Below are 17,855 nucleotides of genomic sequence, written 5' to 3' on the forward strand. Positions count from 1 at the left end.
TGGTCTTTATCTAAATCTAATAGTGTTTCACCATTTCAGTTTTAGTTCGGAAAGCTAATTTATTGGATAAGAATCTGTGTTTCTTTTGGTGACATTCTTAMAATTCAGTTCAAGCTCTTGAMAGTCCMCATATTACAACAAGTAGTCAAATTCATACTCCACYTTGTTGTCCAGATAGAACTCATTGGATTTYTACTTTTTAAATGGTAGTAAGCATATTTGTTAGGAAGCACTGTTGGATCACAGTCAAAGGGCAATGCTTGACATTGATGAATAAGGCTTGGCGTAGCACTGTGAAATGAGTTTCCATTCTGGGCTGCGTGAGTCACTGTTGTGAACATCGCCATCTGGTGTGGAACAGGTGGAAAGACAACACACCCTGTCCAACAGATAATAATTCACTGCATTGCAGCATTCATTGGGCCACCACCAGCACATGGCTTGACTGAGCATCAACTGTCTTTTTTGTTTTTAAAGGACATAAAAAAATATTTTTTAAGAACTGTACATCTGCATTGTTTTCACAGACAACCTTTCCTTAATTGGAGCACGAACATAAGCAGATTTACTTTATCAAGCCAATGCATCATGCATTGTTTAAGTGATAGGACACTGTGTCAGCCCCTGCATTGCAGGCAGTGAGTCTCAGTGGAATAGCAAACAGGAAAAAACTGCCCAGGAGCATCTGCAAGAGGGAGCTACATTAGGCCTAAATCTTTTTAATACGGCAGTTTAATTGCTGTAACTGTTGTTCCCTCCCTAAAGATAACTGTGYTAATTTATCTCTTCCATTTGCTATTACATGGAGAAGTTGTAGAAATTTTACAAATGGATTGTGAATAATTAATCGAGAAGGGTGGGACTGGAGTCATCCCATGTGCAGCAACCAAATGCCWTGATTACACCGGAAGCGACGAGTGCTGTGTATGTGGGTTTGTGGGGACTCTGATTGGTCTGAAAGCTGGGCTTGTCTCTCTACGTCAGCACAGAGAAGGAGGGTGTGAGGGTAAGGATGACAGGGAGGGTCTGATACAGACAGCTGCACAGTGAACACACACGCAATACATCTATCGCTACATGAATCACAGAAAAACTGTGTTTATAGAGTCATTTACAGATTTTAACGAGAAACAAAACACATATTGTRCAAAGAATATGAAATCAGTTTGCAAGTTGTCTCGTCCGCCAGCCGGCTCGCTCTACAGTAAGAATTAGCCTGGGTGGGGACAAGGTTATTTAGAAAGTAATACAATAGGACTTGTATGTCATCTTCTCTAGTTAAATGTTCATAAGCATTTTTCATAAGGCCAGTTACATAGTAACATACARTTGACTCCTACATAGGAACACTGGCTATTGAGAAGGGATTGTTAGAGCTTGTGTCTTTCAGCCAGACACTTCCCTTGGGGGAGAGGTAGTCCTAATGTCTTTCAGCCAGACACTTCCTCTGGGGGAGAAGTCGTCCTAATGAGGCTGATCCCGGGTGCCCTTCAAGTGCCACGCCGGAGTGTAGAAAACTATGCTGTTTTAAAGATGCTATTTTGAATGGTGTCAGAGTGTAAGACTGGCAGCACTGAATGCTGYGAGGCCCTTCAGATGCTGTTTATATCCCCTGAGTCTGTCAACACTTGTAATCATACTGCAGATGCCTGACCCAGGGGCTGACACTGGCAATAACCCCCCACATCCCCTTCCCCAGAACTCAAGTKCCTACATTCCTCCCCAAGAATGATTCAGCATATGAATGATACAACAGAATTTATATTTATTCATATGCACTATTCTGATAGTGCTCCATCATCAAATATAAAACTATATTTTTGTTATATTCTATTCTGGAGTATTTGAGGATKGRGTTCTGTGCAAAGGTTACAGAATAACATGCCATTGATGATGTACTATACAGCTGCAACTGAATTTGKATGTTTTCAATATACTTCCTGTACAAAACATTTACAATTTGGATACAATGTTTCACCGTGTCGGCTAGGCTATATCACAGATATTTACACACAAGGCCAGCTCATTTCTGGGACCGGAATATRCCTACCTCACTCAGAGAAGCACTGATGAAATTGAGTCTGTGGTGAGTCCCTTTGTGATTGTTTTTCTACCGCCTCACATCCCCCCAGCAATTAGCATTGGGCTGCCTGGTGAGTGCATAAATAAAGTAACTGAAAGCGTACACTTATGAAGAGGAGTCTTGGACAACAAACTCCGGAACACACTGATCGAGTGACTGGTCTGGCCCACTTTGGTCCGCCTGAGGGCTGGAGCGGTGGCTGCTGTGGTCAGAACTGTTTGGTGCCCAAAGACATCAGACCTAAGGCCATTTCTGAGTTACAACAACACCACGCTGACACAACCTCAGTACCGGCGGATATCCGAAACACTTATGAGCCAGACAATCCATATTTAGCAGAGGGTTGTGTGTGCATATATACAGCGCCACCTATAGAGTACAAATGACACTATCCGGTCTAGTAGTACTGAATTAATTGGTAAACAATCAATTAAATTCAACGATTTCAATATTCAATCCAATATATTGTTGTGATTGCTGTGYGATCATCAGGGTTGTGCCTCCGTAAAAAAACAAGCATCCTTTTGGACAAGCATCCTTTTGCAAATTATTTAGCAAAACTTAACTTTAAAAAGTTGAAATGCCTTAAACTTGTGATTTCCAAAGATATTCTTAATGTGAATACTGAAAAATACATCCACTGGATGCATGCGGTAGATAAATGCGGGTAGTGGATGCATGCGGAAGATAACCGCAGGTAGTGTCCCTGTGAAAGCATCTTCCTGTTGTCTGAGCCTCTATTAAAGGGGACAAGTCAAACAATGAAAATCTGTGTGGCCAAACCAAACCAATGTAAAGTAGGGTTCAATGAGACTATGACCAGTAACAGCATCAATATCTAGCAACAGACCTATATATTTAAATAGATGTTTTTTAGGGGATTTAAAAAAAATTATTCCAATGTAAAGAACGTAAAAAATTATAGGAGTTACGGTAGTGGTTTAAAGAGAAAAAATGTGTCCAATTCCAATCTTTTATACTATATGTTCACAGTAAGTAGCACACAGATGACCACACTGCTGCCGTGCCAAGTAGGATAAACACTCACTCCTAAGACTGAATGAGTGAATAATTTGTTGAATTTGTCAGCAAATGCCCTACCCCTAGTAGATGATTTACATGGTGGTTGCTCCAGCACTAAGCAGGTAATTACATTGCCACATGTAATTAGCCTACCTTGTCACAGAAGGTTCTGAATGGGTAATTACACTGGAAATCTATTCATTAGATATTCACTCTTTAATTAAACTGTAATTCATTGTGTTTAATACCCATAACCCCCAGTTATTGATTAAATGGTAAATGTAGTGCAATACAGTGTATTTATTTGCAAAACCCATTAGCGGTCTGCCTAAGCAGAAACAACAGTGATGTTTGCTCTTACTGCCCAAAATATTATGATTGACTTTGTTTGGGTACATATAGTGGTCAGGGAGTGTGCTATTTCCCCTTTCCTGTACCGAGTTAAAAAGAGCTAGAAGTCTATATGGACAAGTGCCAATGCAAATTTCTGATGGGTATGTCCTAGATCAGTTTAGTATAGTCTTGTCTCTCTAGCCTCAGACTGTCTGGTCTGTGGCATATGACACCAACTATCAACGTTTTACATTCTGTATGCTATTGAAACACCTTTACCTATTTTAGTCTGAACTGTAGGCAGTGTTGTAGGAGTAGAGGAATGTGACCGCAAGCCCTTTAGCCTGGCTGCAAAGCATTCCGTCCTAAGTCTGGGTCCAGGGATATGGACCATCACTAGAAAGGTCCACTGCGTGACAAACCACACCCGACTGTCTGCCACCCACCCACAAACTAGAAAATGACAACCCTCCAAAGTGGTGCTTGTTCAGAAGTCTCGTTATAAGAGAAAATGAGTGAGTTGTGATTGCTTCCAGCCGGCGTGTGGGCGGGCTGGGGACGTGTCACGTTCATGTCACTCACCAGGTCACCAGGCCATCTGAAACTTATCCAGTAGGACAAGTCACATAGTGCCACCTGCTGGATCACTGGCTTCTGTAGAATTGTGGATGTCACTTAAGTCTGGGCCTGCAACAGAGATCAAAGGTATCAGTACACAACGTACTGCTCTGGTCATGTGACAAATGCAACTCTAAATTTAATGAAAATAGCTATGTCTTCTCACACTAGACCCTGATGTGCATTAGTGGGGGCTGGTGGGATGAGCTATGGGAGAACAGGCTAATTGTAATGTCTGGAATGGAATAAAAGGAACAGATTCCAACATGGGATTTCCATATGTTTGATGTTTTTGATACTGTTCCATTTCTTACATTCCAGCAATTACAATGAGCCCATTCTCCTATAGCTCCTCCCACCAGCCTCCTCTGAAGTGCATGTTATGAATGATGATCTTGACGCAGCAGCTCCCTCTAGTGTCAATCCTTCAACATATGCAAAATAAATTGTACAAATTCAAATGATTTCACATCAGTTCAAACATGGAGGGGTGGTAGTAAGCTAACATATTACATTTTTTAAGATGGTCCTATCATGGATCATTTTGCTGTTTTATTTTTTTATTTTAGGACCCCTTTGGGTATATATATATATATAAAAAGACAGTCAAAGAATTAAGGAATAATATTTTGAAGTGCCTGTCCTATATCTAGGAGATATAAGAAAGCTCAGGAAATATTTTGTTTTCTTTGGACACATATTTAACCCCACAAAACTACATCCATACTTCCATTCATTTGTATGGGTTCAAATCCAATCAAATCAAATTGTATTTGTCACGTGCGCTGAATACAACAGTTATAGACCTCACCGTGAAATGCTTACTTACAAGCCCTTAACCAACAGTACAGTTCAAGAGTACAGAAAATATTTACTAAATAAACTAAAGTAAAAAATAAAATAGAAAGTAACACAATAAAATAACAATAACAAGGCTATATACAGGGGGTACAAGTGCCTAGTCAATGTGCGGGGGTACAGGTTAGTCGAGGTATATTGTACATGTAGGTAGGGCTAAAGTGACTATGCATAGATAATAAACAGTGAGTAGCAGCAGTGKRRRRASAGGGGGGGGGGGGGTCAATGTAAATTGTCAGGGTTGCCATTTGATTAATTGTTCAGCAGTCTTATGGCTTGAGGGTAGAAGCTGCCTTTTGGACCTAGACTTGGCGCTCCGGTACTGCTTGCCGTGTGGTAGCAGAGAGAACTGTCTTTGACTTGGGTGACTGGAGTCTTTGACAAGTTTTTGTGCCTTCCTCTGACACTGCCTAGTATATAGGTCCTGCGTGGCAGGAAGCTTGGCCCCAGTGATGTACTGGGCCATATGCATGACCCTCTGTAACGCCTTACGGTCGGATGTCGAGCATTTGCCATACCAGGCGGTGATGTAACTGGTTAGGATGCTCTCAATGGTGCAACTGTTGAACTTTTTGAAGATCTGGGGACCAATGCCAAATCTTTTCAGTCTCCTGAGGGGGAAAAGGCATTGTCTTGCCCTCTTCACGACTGTCTTGATGTGTTTGGACCATGATAGTTTGTTGGTGATATGGACACCAAGGAACTTGAAACTCTCGACCCGCTACACTACAGCCCAGTCGATGTGAATGGGGGTGTGTTCTGCCCTCCTTTTCCTGTAGACCACGATCAGCTGCGTTGTCTTGCTCACGTTGAGGGAGAGGTTGTTGTCCTGGCACAACACTGCCAGGTCTCTGACCTCCTCCCTACAGGCTGTCTCATCATTGTCGGAGATCAGGCCTACCACTGTTGCGCCGTCAGCAAACTTAGTGATGGTGCTGGAGTCGTGCATGGCCACACAGTTGTGAGTGAACAGGGAGTACAAGAGGGGACTAAGCATGCACCCCTGTGGGGCACTTATGTTCAGGATCAGCGTGACAGATGTGTTATTGCCTACCCATAACACCTGGGGGCGGCCCGTCAGGAATTACAGGATCCAGTTGCAGAGGCAGGTGTTTAGTCCCAGTGTCCTTAGCTTACCAAATCTGGCAATCTTCTGTATACAAACCCAATCACCTGACCTAAAACCAATTGAGATGGTTTGGGATGAGTTGGACCACAGGGTGAAGGAAAAGCAGCCAACAAGTGCTCAGCATATGTGGGAACTCCTTCAAGACTGTTGGAAAAGTATTCCAGGTGAAGCTGGTTGAGAGAATGCCAAGAGTGTGCAAAGCTGTCATCAGGGCAAAGGGCAGCTACTTTGAACAATCTCATATATAAAATAGATTTTGATTTGTTTAACACTTTTTTGGTTACTATATGTTTTCATATGTGTTATTTCATAGTTTTGATGTCTTCACCATTATTCTACAATGTAGAAAATAGTAAAAATAAATGAAAACCCTGGAATGAGTAGGTGTGTCCAAACTTTTGACCGTTACACTTTGTAAATAASATATATTTTTTAGCAAAAATGTCTAAAAACCTGTTTTCACTTTGTCATTATGGGGAATTGTGTGTAGAWTGATGAGGACAATTTTTTTTTAAATTCAATTTTAGAATATTTTTTGATATTTTTTAAATATTTTTTTATTTCACCTTTATTTCCCCAGGTAGGCCAGTTGAGAACAAGTTCTCATTCACAACTGCGATCTGGCCAAGATAAAGCATAGCAGTGCGACAAAAACAACACAGAGTTACACATGGGATAAACAAACGTACAGTCAATAACATAATAGAAAAAATCTGTATACAGTGTGTGCAAATGAAGTAAGGAGGTAAGGCAATAAATAAGCCAATAGTGGCGAGATAATTACAATTTAGCAATTTACACTGGAGTGATATATGTGCAGACAAGGATGTGCAAGTAGAAATACTGGTGTGCAAAAGAGCAGAAAAACAAAAACAAATATGGGGATGAGGTAAGTAGTTGGTTGAATGGGCTATTTACAGATGGGCTATTTACAGGGCTATATACAGCTGCAGAGGTTGGTAAGCTGCTCTGACAGCTGACGCTTAAAGTTAAGGCTGTAACGTAACAAAATGTGGAAAAATCAAGGGGTCTGAATACTTTCCGAATACACTGTAGGTTTTCCTTTTGTCCAGGTGGGAAAGGGCAGTGTGAGTGAAAGTCTCATCTTTCCATAAAGTGGTCACATTAGTTTGTAGCCCAAACCGTTTGAACAATACTAACGTTTTTGYGAGAAGAACGATTTTCATGATGTCTCATGGTCTAACACTCATGGTCGACCTCCTTTCACCGCAATTGCGGTATGCCGTCATGCGGCAGATTGAGACGCAGGCCATGCAAAAAAATTGAAATCTCTAGTTTAAACTGACTAATTTTGACTGGGATTTATTTATATTTTTTATGTTACTTAGATTGACACAGAGCTTGAATGGAAAGCTGCCAGGAAAAAGCTGGGAAAATATGCTTAATGTCTTAATAATAAAACACAATGTTCCACCACCATGCTAGAGTGGCTAATGCTACTGTACTTCCTGATGTTCAGCCGATCCTGTTGCAGCAGTCTGTTGTTAACCCTTGGCTGAACGGAATGGCGTGTATTTTTTATTAACACATTTCGCATATTTTTTCCAGTTCTTTTCTGGCGGCTCGCCATTAAAGCTAGTTAAGAAGGAAATCGACACCCTTGCATCCTGAATGGACACAAGTGTATAGCCGGCTGCATACATTCCAGTTGGACACACATGACAAACGACATAAAATAAATAATAGTGCCATCTACCCCCTCAAATATTTCCGCCTGCACAGCCAGCATTAACCTTTTATACAGTGGTGGAGAAAGTAGCCAATTAATCAATCAATCAAATGTATTTATGAAACCCTTTTTACATCAGCCGATGTAAATTGTCATACTTGAGTAAAAGCAAAGATACCTTTATAGAAAATAAATCAAGTATAAGTGAAAGTCACCCAGTAAAACACTACTTGAGTAAAAGTCTACAAGTATTTGGTTTAAATATACTTAAGTATCAAAAGGAGACACCTGAAACCCCACCTCTTTAAGGAATACCTAGGATAGGATAAAGTAAATCCTTTCTCATGGACCCCACCCCCCCCCTTAAAAGATTTAGTGCACTATTGTAAAGTGCTGTTCCACTGGATGTCATAAGGTGAATGCACCAATTTGTAAGTCGCTCTGGATAAGAGGCGTCTGCTAAATGACTTAAATGTAAATGTAAATGTAAAAGTAAATGCAATTGCTAAAATATACCCTGCTCAAAAAAATAAAGGGAACACTTAAACAACACAATGTAACTCCAAGTCAATCACACTTCTGTGAAATCAAACTGTCCACTTAGGAAGCAACACTGATTGACAATACATTTCACATGCTGTTGTGCAAATGGAATAGACAACAGGTGGAAATTATAGGCAATTAGCAAGACACCCCCAATAAAGGAGTGGTTCTGCAGGTGGTGAGCCACAGACCATTCTCAGTTCCTCTGCTTCCTGGCTGATGTTTTGGTCACTTTTGAATGCTGGCGGTGCTTTCACTCTAGTGGTACATGAGACAGAGTCTACAACCCACATAAGTGGCTCAGGTAGTGCAGCTCATGCCAGGATGGCCATCAATGCGGCTGTGGCAAGAAGGTTTGCTGTGTCTGTCAGCGTAGTGTCCAGAGCATGGAGGCGCTACCATGAGACAGGCCAGTACATCAGGAGACGTGGAGGAGGCGCGTAGGAGGGCAACAACCCCAGCAGCAGGACCGCTACCCGCTCCGCTTTGTGCAAGGAGGAGCAAGGAGGAGCACTGCCAGAGCCCTGCAAATTAACCTCCAGCAGGCACAAATGTGCATGTGTCTGCTCAAACGGTCAGAAACAGACTCCATGAGGTGGTATGAGGGCCCGACGTCCACAGGTGGGGGTTGTGCTTACAGCCCCAACACCGTGCAGGACGTTTGGCATTTGCCAGAGAACACAAGATTGGCAAATTCGCCATTGGCGCCCTGTGCTCTTCACAGATGAAAGCAGGTTCACACTGAGCACATGTGACAGACGTGACAGAGTCTGGAGACGCCGTGGAGAACGTTCTGCCTGCCTGCAACATCCTCCAACATGACCGGTTTGGCGGTGGGTCAGTCATGGTGCGGGGTGGCATTTCTTTGGGGGGCCGCACAGCCCTCCATGTGCTCGCCAGAGGTAGCCTGACTGCCATTAGGTACCGAGATGAGATCCTCAGACCCCTTGTGATACCATATGCTGGTGCGGTTGGCCCTGGGTTCCTCCTAATGCAAGACAATGCTAGACCTCATGTGGCTGGAGTGTGTCAGCAGTTCCTGCAAGAGGAAGGCATTGATACTATGGACTGGCCCGCCCGTTCCCCAGACCTGAATCCAATTGAGCACATCTGGGACATCATGTCTCGCTCCATCCACCAACGCAACGTTGCACCACAGACTGTCCAGGAGTTGGCGAATGCTTTAGTCCAGGTCTGGGAGGAGATCCCTCAGGAGACCATCCGCCACCTCATCATGAGCATGCCCAGGCGTTGTAGGGAGGTCATACAGGCACGTGGAGGCCACACACACTACTGAGCCTCATTTTGACTTGTTTTAAGGACATTACATCAAAGTTGGATCAGCCTGTAGTGTGGTTTTCCACTTTAATTTTGAGTGTGACTCAAAATCCAGACCTCCATGGGTTGATCAATTTGATTTCCATTGATAATTTTTGTGTGATTTTGTTTGCAGCACTTAACTATGTAAAGAAAAAAGTATTTAATAAGAATATTTCATTCATTCARATCTAGGATGTGTTATTTTAGTGTTCCCTTAATTTTTTTGAGCAGTGTATTTAAGTATCAAAAGTGAAAGTATAATTTCATATTAATAAAACCAGATGGCACAATGTTTTAGTTTTTTAAATTTACATGTTTTAAACAGTGACATCATTTTCAAACAAAGCACCCCCTAAAAATAAATAAATAAAATAATATTTACAAAAAAAAGCAACAAAAGCATTCCTGTTAAGTGAGTACGCCAGGTCAGAGGCAGTAGGGATGACCAGGGATTTTCTCTTGATAAGTGTATGAATTTGATCATTTTCGTGTCCTGCATTCAACATGTAACGAGTACTTTTGGGTGTCAGAGAAAATGTATGGAGTAAAAAGCACAGTATTTTCTTTAGGAATGTAGTGAAGTAGAAGTTTTAGTTGTCAAAAAGATCAAAAGTAAAGTAAAGTACAGATACCCTAAAAAAATACTTAAGTCGTACTTTAAAATATTTTTACTTTACTTAAGTACTTTACACGATTGCTATTATATTGCACTTGCTTAAAATGTCAATTTATGTAGCTAAACCTGTACAACTCTAATTAAATTTGATATTGTTAATTCACACAACAAAACCTAAATTAGCTAATCTAATTTCAGCGATGTTTAGCCCTGAAACAGAGGCCACACATAACACTTGCTACTTCTACAACTTCAATGACATCATTTACAATTCAATGAAAATAAAGCAGAAAACAATTTCTGTACAGAACAAAACCTCTCGAATTGTTAATTGATTACTGATGGTTGATTAATCTTTTATTGGCAGCAGGTAGCCTAGTGGTAGAGCGTTGGACTAATAACCGAAAGGTTGCAGGATCGAATCCCGAGCTGACAAGGTAAAGAAATATTGTCGTTCTGCCCCTGAACAAGGCAGTTAACCCACTGTTCCTAGGCTTTCTTTGAAAATAAGAATTTATTCTTAATGACTTGCATAGTTGACTAAAGGTAAAATAAAAACTGTTCCTTGGTATAATCTGATCCTAGACCTGTGGTGATTGGTGAAAGTTGTATTTGTTCTCAGTAGATTCGCCTCTTCTCACCATCACACAGATGGAACAAGGAGGGTTAGTTATAAATATCTTTGGTAAGATCTCGTCCCCTTCTCACAACACATTGGAGGAGAAAGCCAGAGGTCCCGCCCCTCTGACATTCTTCTCCATTGGGTTTTGAGAAGGAGACGAAGAGAGGAGAGAGGACGCAACGATATATAAGATTTGAAAATCTCCCTTTGTCTCATACACGTGAAGAACAAGAAACGACGAATCATCGAATCTAAATCGTGAGATTTGTAATCACATTTTCGGGCGGGATGATTGAAAGTTTGTTTTCGTGGACCAGTGACCACTTTTGAAAATCGCATAGTATGTTTTATGGCTACTTTTATGATACGATCATTAAAACATTTGAGCAATAATATAATTTTGACCATCGCTAAAGAAAAGAAAACTGATATGGAGCGACCATCGAGGTTTGTAACCAAAGCTTACCTTTTTTATTAGCTAAGCTTCACTAGCTACAGTAACTTGCTAACGTAACGTTAGTACGAACTGACAAGTGAAGTTTATTGCTTTGCTTGATCTTTATTCCCGGAAATCCCAGACCTACATTGGTACATTGTGGGAGGCAACCCGTCTGTCTTGAGACTGCCTGATCTTGCAAATATAGTCACTTATAAGGTGTGTGTGTGTTTTGTTGACAGGAAGACAAAGCTTGYAAATTATTCAGATTTCCAGGACTTGGCTGATGGTATGTCAAATCCAATGTATTTCATTAATTTATGGTGTAAATAGCCAGTTGGTGTTGCAATTCCCTTCTCCTTTTATGGTTTGTATGTAATCATGTGTCCCACTGTTTCTGATCATGTGAAACAGATGATGATTTTGCCTCTGTGAAAGCACCACCCAGCAAAAAAGCCAAGGAGAGTGTGAAAGAGCCAGCGCAGGAGAAGAGCAAGAAACYTTCAAACAAGGCCTCCAGTCAAGAGACTAACTCACAGCCCATAGGCCACAAGGACAGGTAGGAAGTGGAATCAGAAACAAGCAGAAAGAACCCTTAAAAGGTTTACAAAACAACACTATATATTCAACAGAATTACACGTTGTTTCTTTGTTCCTCAATATGTTGTGGAGACAAAAGGTATGAAACATTCTTAACAGTTTTGTAGTGTGTGACAGCAGCTATGCAAACAGAAGCATGCATTCAGAACACAGACACACTGAATGTCTTTGTTGCCCTCAGTCAGTGCCCCTTCACTTATTCTGCATAGTGAGAGATAAACAATAACAAATACCCAGTTGCAGGCAGTATTAGGGACAGTGTGTCTATATGGTGTATGTAATGACATCATGCTGACAACTGGCCCAGAGAAGAACTCCATAAATCAGTGCTCAAACTCAAATGAGTCTTTTAGCCAGACGCGTTGCTTGTGATCTGCCATGCATCAAATCACAAAAAGCCACAAGGTGTGGTGAATCATTGGCAAGGTCTCTGAGGCCAGTGGCAGTAGGGGTGTTTTGATGTGTMATGGTGATACAGAGTGAAAGTCACTCTGAATGTAACCTTGTGATCAATCTGCTCTATGTTGATCAGTATTGTCGGTGAAACTTCCGCACTGCAGGTCAGGATGACCAGAATTCAACTACACTACACATATCACGTGTTACATGTTAACTTTGTCACACTTTTGTCACATGTCCCTTTGAGAAGGCCTTTAATGTAAAATATGCTAACATCAGAATTGTACCTGTGTTTTTCAGGAAACCATTGGATGAGAAGCTGTATGACAGAGATTTGGAAGCAGCTCTTACTCTGTCGTTGCTTAAAACCACAGAGATAAATGAGGAACAATGTTCTTATAATCCAGGTTTGCATTGGACTGTTGATTCTTTACAACTGGTGTTTGAAACACTGCTGTTCAACAGCAAAACAGCAATTTGGAGTGGTTTGGCTCCATGGTACTTTTATCACAATGTGCACACTACATACAGTAGAGAATGGATGACTCACATTTCTCACTCACTGCCAAAAATGATTTGCAATTTAATTTTGTTTTATTCTATATATTTTTTGAAAAATATGTCAAGAATCAACCACAAAGAGATGGTGAAAATCTGGATCCATCATTAGGCCTTTCCAACTGCAGTGTGGACATCAACCTTTTGGGTATTTATTTTTGATATCTCAAATGCATGGTTGGTGATGCTACACATGCCCACCACTACCTAATCTATTTAATATTATTCGATCCCATGCTTTTGCATCTCACAGTCACTAGTGATCCCTTTGTGATTAGATCATCTCCTCCCTTAGGCCTTGACCAGATCACGAATGATCGGGGATCCCCTTGCGCCCACTCCAGACAGAGGAAGGCAGCCTCCAAGGCTACAGAGCAGCAAAGGAGCATGCTGAAGGATGGCGATGAGGACTACAATCCCAAAGGGACATCAGGTTGTCATAGCAACCCAAAGGCATAGGCTCTTTGTTTTTCTACATTCCAGGTGTATTTCATGACACACAYTTGTTGCGTACTGAATATTTCTTTCTATTCAGATTCAGAGAGTGATGCTGATTTCAGTGATCCAGCTGAAAGTGATGATGATGAGTTCACAGTAAAGAAACCAGAGAAAAAGAACACAGAAGAGAAGACAGCCAAGAAGGAGCAACCAAAAGCTAAACCAAAGGAAGAAAAGCAGCCTTCAAAAACAAAACCACATTTGACAGGTACTTAATAGCTTTAAGAACTACGAACTGCCATTCTAATAACGCAATCTTTTTATGCTCCCAGCCTGCAGAGTTTCAATCAAATTGTCCTTCTGTGCCTCACAGGGACTTCCAGTCTAAAAACTCCCACCTTAGGTAGAAGTCCAACTGCCAAGCCAGCCTCTGTGCCCAAGAGGTCTCCTGGCACTTCTCCTGTCTCCAGAYCTGCAGTCTCTGGCAGTCCAGCGGGGGGCAGAATACCCAAGTGGAATCCTCCAGGTAAGACTGACTGAAAGGTCAAGGAGGTCATCGTAATCTCATAAGCAGGTGTAGGACTGCATGTTTGTTAACAAGGTTGTGCCTTGTATACAGGCATTTTAAGACCCAGTTCACCCATTATTTTTTATCATACAACTTGTCATCAGGTCACGTTGGAAGAAGTCCCTGCTCATCACAGAGTGCCCCAGTGAAGTCTCCAGGGCAGGGTCTAAGACTTGGACTGTCTCGCCTGGTGCGGGATGCATGGTGCTGCAGTGTTGCTAGTCACTGACCCCACCTATCTATTAGAGAGGAGCTCTGTGCCTCTCTGCGTAATTGACAGTTGACTTTCACGATTTCTTTTGTAATCCTCTAGATCTGTCTATTTTATAAGAGGCATTAGAATTGTACTGTTAATTATTATTAGTCTGGGGTCGTACATGCTCTCCTTTTTATAACAGCTCATCTTTTGGACCATTTGACTTAACAAAGGTCAGTTCCCAACTTTTACTGTTATTCGGCCTACAGCAAAGCCTTCAGATTTCAAACCCTTTGTGTCTTTTATTATTTCAGAGAGTATTTTTGTCTTCTGTCTGTTTTTAGTTTTCACTCCAACATGTAAATGAAATGGTGCAATGKCGCACTCTGCTGGATGTAATTATCTGAAAATGCTAAATTATCATGGTTAAAGTGGCAATCRGTTGAATCAATAACAAAGCGGAGACCCGCCCCTGTTTTGGTAAAAAGCTGAGGGATGAGGCTGGAGAAATGTAACCACTCTGAAATTCATAGTCAAAGCTGTGGATGCCAAGGACTGACCACYCGTGATATCAAAACTWTAGTTTTAACCATGTTTTGAGGCTATATACCCAATGGGCAAAAACTGGTTGAATCAACTTTGTTTCCACGCCATTTCAACCCAAAAAATATATGTGATGAAGTTGAATCAACGTGAAAAACTGATTGGATTTACTAAAAGTCACGGTAAGGGCATTACATATTTTTTTTAATCCACTTTTAACCTAAAACGACATGACATTTGTTGTTAATTTCATGTTAAATTCGCGTTAGTTGACAACTAAACCAAATGTAAATAAAAACGAGAAGTTGAACTGAAGGCTGTGCCCAGTGGGTAGTGTTTGTTTGCATTTAATTGATTTATTGTTTATTTGTCACAAACATTGGAGTAAAACAAAGCTTMTTTTAAAAGTWAAATAATGGATGTAGCAACTACAGAATGCCCCTTTATATAACGTTTTACCTTGATTTTATGAACATCCAGTAGAATAGACTACGTACGTGTTCTATTTGTGTTTAAAGTTTTGTGGATTTTGTTCAGCGAAAGCGTTGTACAATGTGTAAATATAAAACATTAAAGATTCAATATAAACTATACGTTTTTATGTAGTGAGCATGTTTCCAGTATAGCCTGTATAGGGCTAATGAGTTTGTGCAACATCTCCCCTGTGGTATGGAACATTGTGGACAGTTGTTTTTTTGAGTGAATGATAATGCTAATTTCTCCCAAAACCAGAAATGGAAAGTGAATTACCAAACATTATCATGATTTTTAGCGTTACATAATGCGTTGTTTWACGTGTTGATTTCACTTTTAGCGTTGATCAGTCAACAGCGCGCCGCCGTCAGTCCAAATGTATCTCCATTACGACATCATGAAATCACAATGACATGACGCGTATGTATGCATAGTCAGTTTGACCATTGCGTTTGACTGAGTTCAATATTTAGTTTAGTCTGTTACCTTGCAGCAGTAAACACCGAACATGAGCGAAGTAAATCTATCCAATGAGCGAAAGTAAGTGTGAATTAGTTGTATAACTACCATTTCCGATTTTGTTTATCAACAATTCTTTTTAAATCGTGAATTTGCCAAATTTTTGAGTGCATTTTCAATTTTTTCATTCTATTGCTGTGTTATTTACTCATCAACTGACTGTATGCAAACATCTAAAGGGATAACAGACAAATATGATTAAAAAAACTTGCTCACAAAAGATAATTCCACTATTTAAAAAAAGAAAAAGAAGCCCTGGATGTCAAACATCTTCAGAGACTCTTTAAACATCTCAAATTGATGACCATTCTGTTTCAATAGGAAAGAAATGAAAAATAAATTGAAGAGATTTATCGAAAACAGGAGCCAACTTCTCCCATTGTTGAAAAAGGTACTGTATTCCTCTTGATATTTACAATATAGGCATTTAGCAGACACTTAGATTATGTCTTGACCACCTGAGATCAGCCCACAATCCAACAGTCAGATTTGCCTAACAAAACTCCAGCCTTGGATCCAACTGGGCCTACCACAGGAAGAAGGTAAGCTTACCATCAATCTGAAGCCCTACCCCAGTTCCATTTCAATCCTCTGGCAATTAAAAAAGACCATATATTGATATCTGAATAGCACAGTCTCTGCACAGGCTGAATTCTATGCAATGCTGCAGTTCCAAATAATTGAAACAATAGTCAGTATCCTCTGTGACTGGGATCTGCAGTAGGCTACCTGGGATTTGGGATACAAATAGCTGGACCACTGGAGGACAGGATAGGAAGTGTGGAATGAAAAAAATCCACCAAGAAAAGAAGAGTGGGAGATTCCCTCATTCATTGCATGTAGCATACCAGTGAGAGGAAGCCTGAAACCAAAGGCAGGAATATGAAATGGTGAGAGATGATGAATTCCCTCTACACGCCATGCACTCAGGAAACATCTCCGTGCTACTAGATATGTTGTTATACAGACTTCTCTGATCAAATGTCTATTTAGGGCTGCTGGCTGAGGCACGATCTGCCACAAACTCTGGAACGTACTATCAGAACTCAGCAGGGGCTGATAATGAAAGTGAAGAAAAAGACATGAGCATTGCTTGATTTAAAGCTTGCTTTCATTGGTTCCTATTGGACTCAAAAGAAACATCACATTATGCATTTTGTTTCAGGTAAAATGCTCATGGCTGTACATTGTTCCCATATGTGGTTGCAAACGGTGGCAACCAAAAATGGCCTGTTAGAGCACTAGCCCATTGCCCTTGGCAGGGGGTGGAGGAGGTGACGTAAACCTGTCTTGGCTTACCTGGCTGACATTGAGCCAGACTGCCTGTCTCATCTCCAGCACCATGGACAGCGGACAGGGGAACAGAGAGTGCAGCTCACCCCACCCCACCACCTGGCGGATGTGCCGACAGATGGTTCAGAGTGGTAGACAATGCAGACAGGTCGCTTACACCGTGTTCAGGGTTTATGGGGGAGTGATAAGCCAAARGCGTTGGGTGCTCTACAACATGTTATACATGCGATATAGACAGTCCACTGAGCAGTCATTTCATACATGGTGATGGACATTTCTGTTTTGTCTGTGGTGTGTGTCCGGTGTTTTCCTGGTCTTGTTGGAGGCATTCTCAACAAAGTATTTAGCTGGAAATTGGAAATGAAGCATCATCTTCTAATCATGAAGGCTACATTTTATTATTTAAAGTGTCCCCCCCCTCCCCCTCATTGTATGTTGTGGAGTTAAATCTCTGTTACAGCACAAAGAAAAGCAAGTATGTGCATTCTCTGACCCCTTGTAGCTAAGTCAAATAACCCACACATTCCCAGAGGAATGAAMCTGAAAGGTAGCCCACTCTGTCATTCACTTCCCATTCCTCAGCCACCGCCTGCCTGAGGTGTCTGTCTGCCTGCCTGTCTGTCTGGGACAGTTGTGTCACCACCACTGCTCAGTCAAAAGGATAGAGTTCACTCTGACCAGCAAGGTTAGACCGGTTCTGACCCCTGACAGACAGTACTGTTTAGGGTAAAGCCAGCAGTGCCAGATTAGTCTACTCAAGACAATATTTTGTCTAATTGACTCTGTAYGCAGATAGAAGCAGATACAATCTGTGTTATAGTATGGGTCCTTGGGAAAGGCCAGCTACACGGGCCAAGCCTATCTGTCCCCGGCCTGTTCTGGGACATGAAGATGACAGGGTAAGACTCAAAACAGGGCTGATYACTAATGCCTGTTTTGACTTTATTTGGATCAGCAGTTGAAGAGGTGGTTGTTATTGAATGCTCTTAGTTATTG

The 17,855-nt window shown here is 41.2% G+C and overlaps 1 protein-coding gene across 2 annotated transcripts; it reads left to right on the forward strand.

Annotated features, from left to right (window-relative positions):
• The first annotated feature begins 10,863 nt into the window (after positions 1-10,863).
• Positions 10,864-15,164, forward strand: LOC111951262 (RAD51-associated protein 1-like). 2 transcript variants are annotated; one of them, XM_070434788.1, is made up of 9 exons: positions 10,864-11,282; positions 11,514-11,560; positions 11,686-11,830; positions 12,571-12,644; positions 12,896-12,976; positions 13,124-13,261; positions 13,364-13,534; positions 13,640-13,792; positions 13,939-15,164. In XM_070434788.1, the coding sequence occupies exons 1-9, from the start codon at positions 11,185-11,187 to the stop codon at positions 14,061-14,063; spliced, it is 1,032 nt and encodes a 343-aa protein (XP_070290889.1). In that variant the 5' UTR covers positions 10,864-11,184; the 3' UTR covers positions 14,064-15,164. The 2 variants fall into 2 exon arrangements, with proteins under 2 accessions (XP_070290889.1, XP_023825070.1); XM_023969302.2 differs by lacking the exon at positions 12,896-12,976 and having other exon boundaries at positions 12,571-12,677.
• The last annotated feature ends 2,691 nt before the right edge of the window (positions 15,165-17,855 follow it).

Source organism: Salvelinus sp. IW2-2015, linkage group LG24 (genome assembly GCF_002910315.2).
Source record: "Salvelinus sp. IW2-2015 linkage group LG24, ASM291031v2, whole genome shotgun sequence".
Lineage (NCBI taxonomy): Eukaryota > Metazoa > Chordata > Actinopteri > Salmoniformes > Salmonidae > Salvelinus > Salvelinus sp. IW2-2015.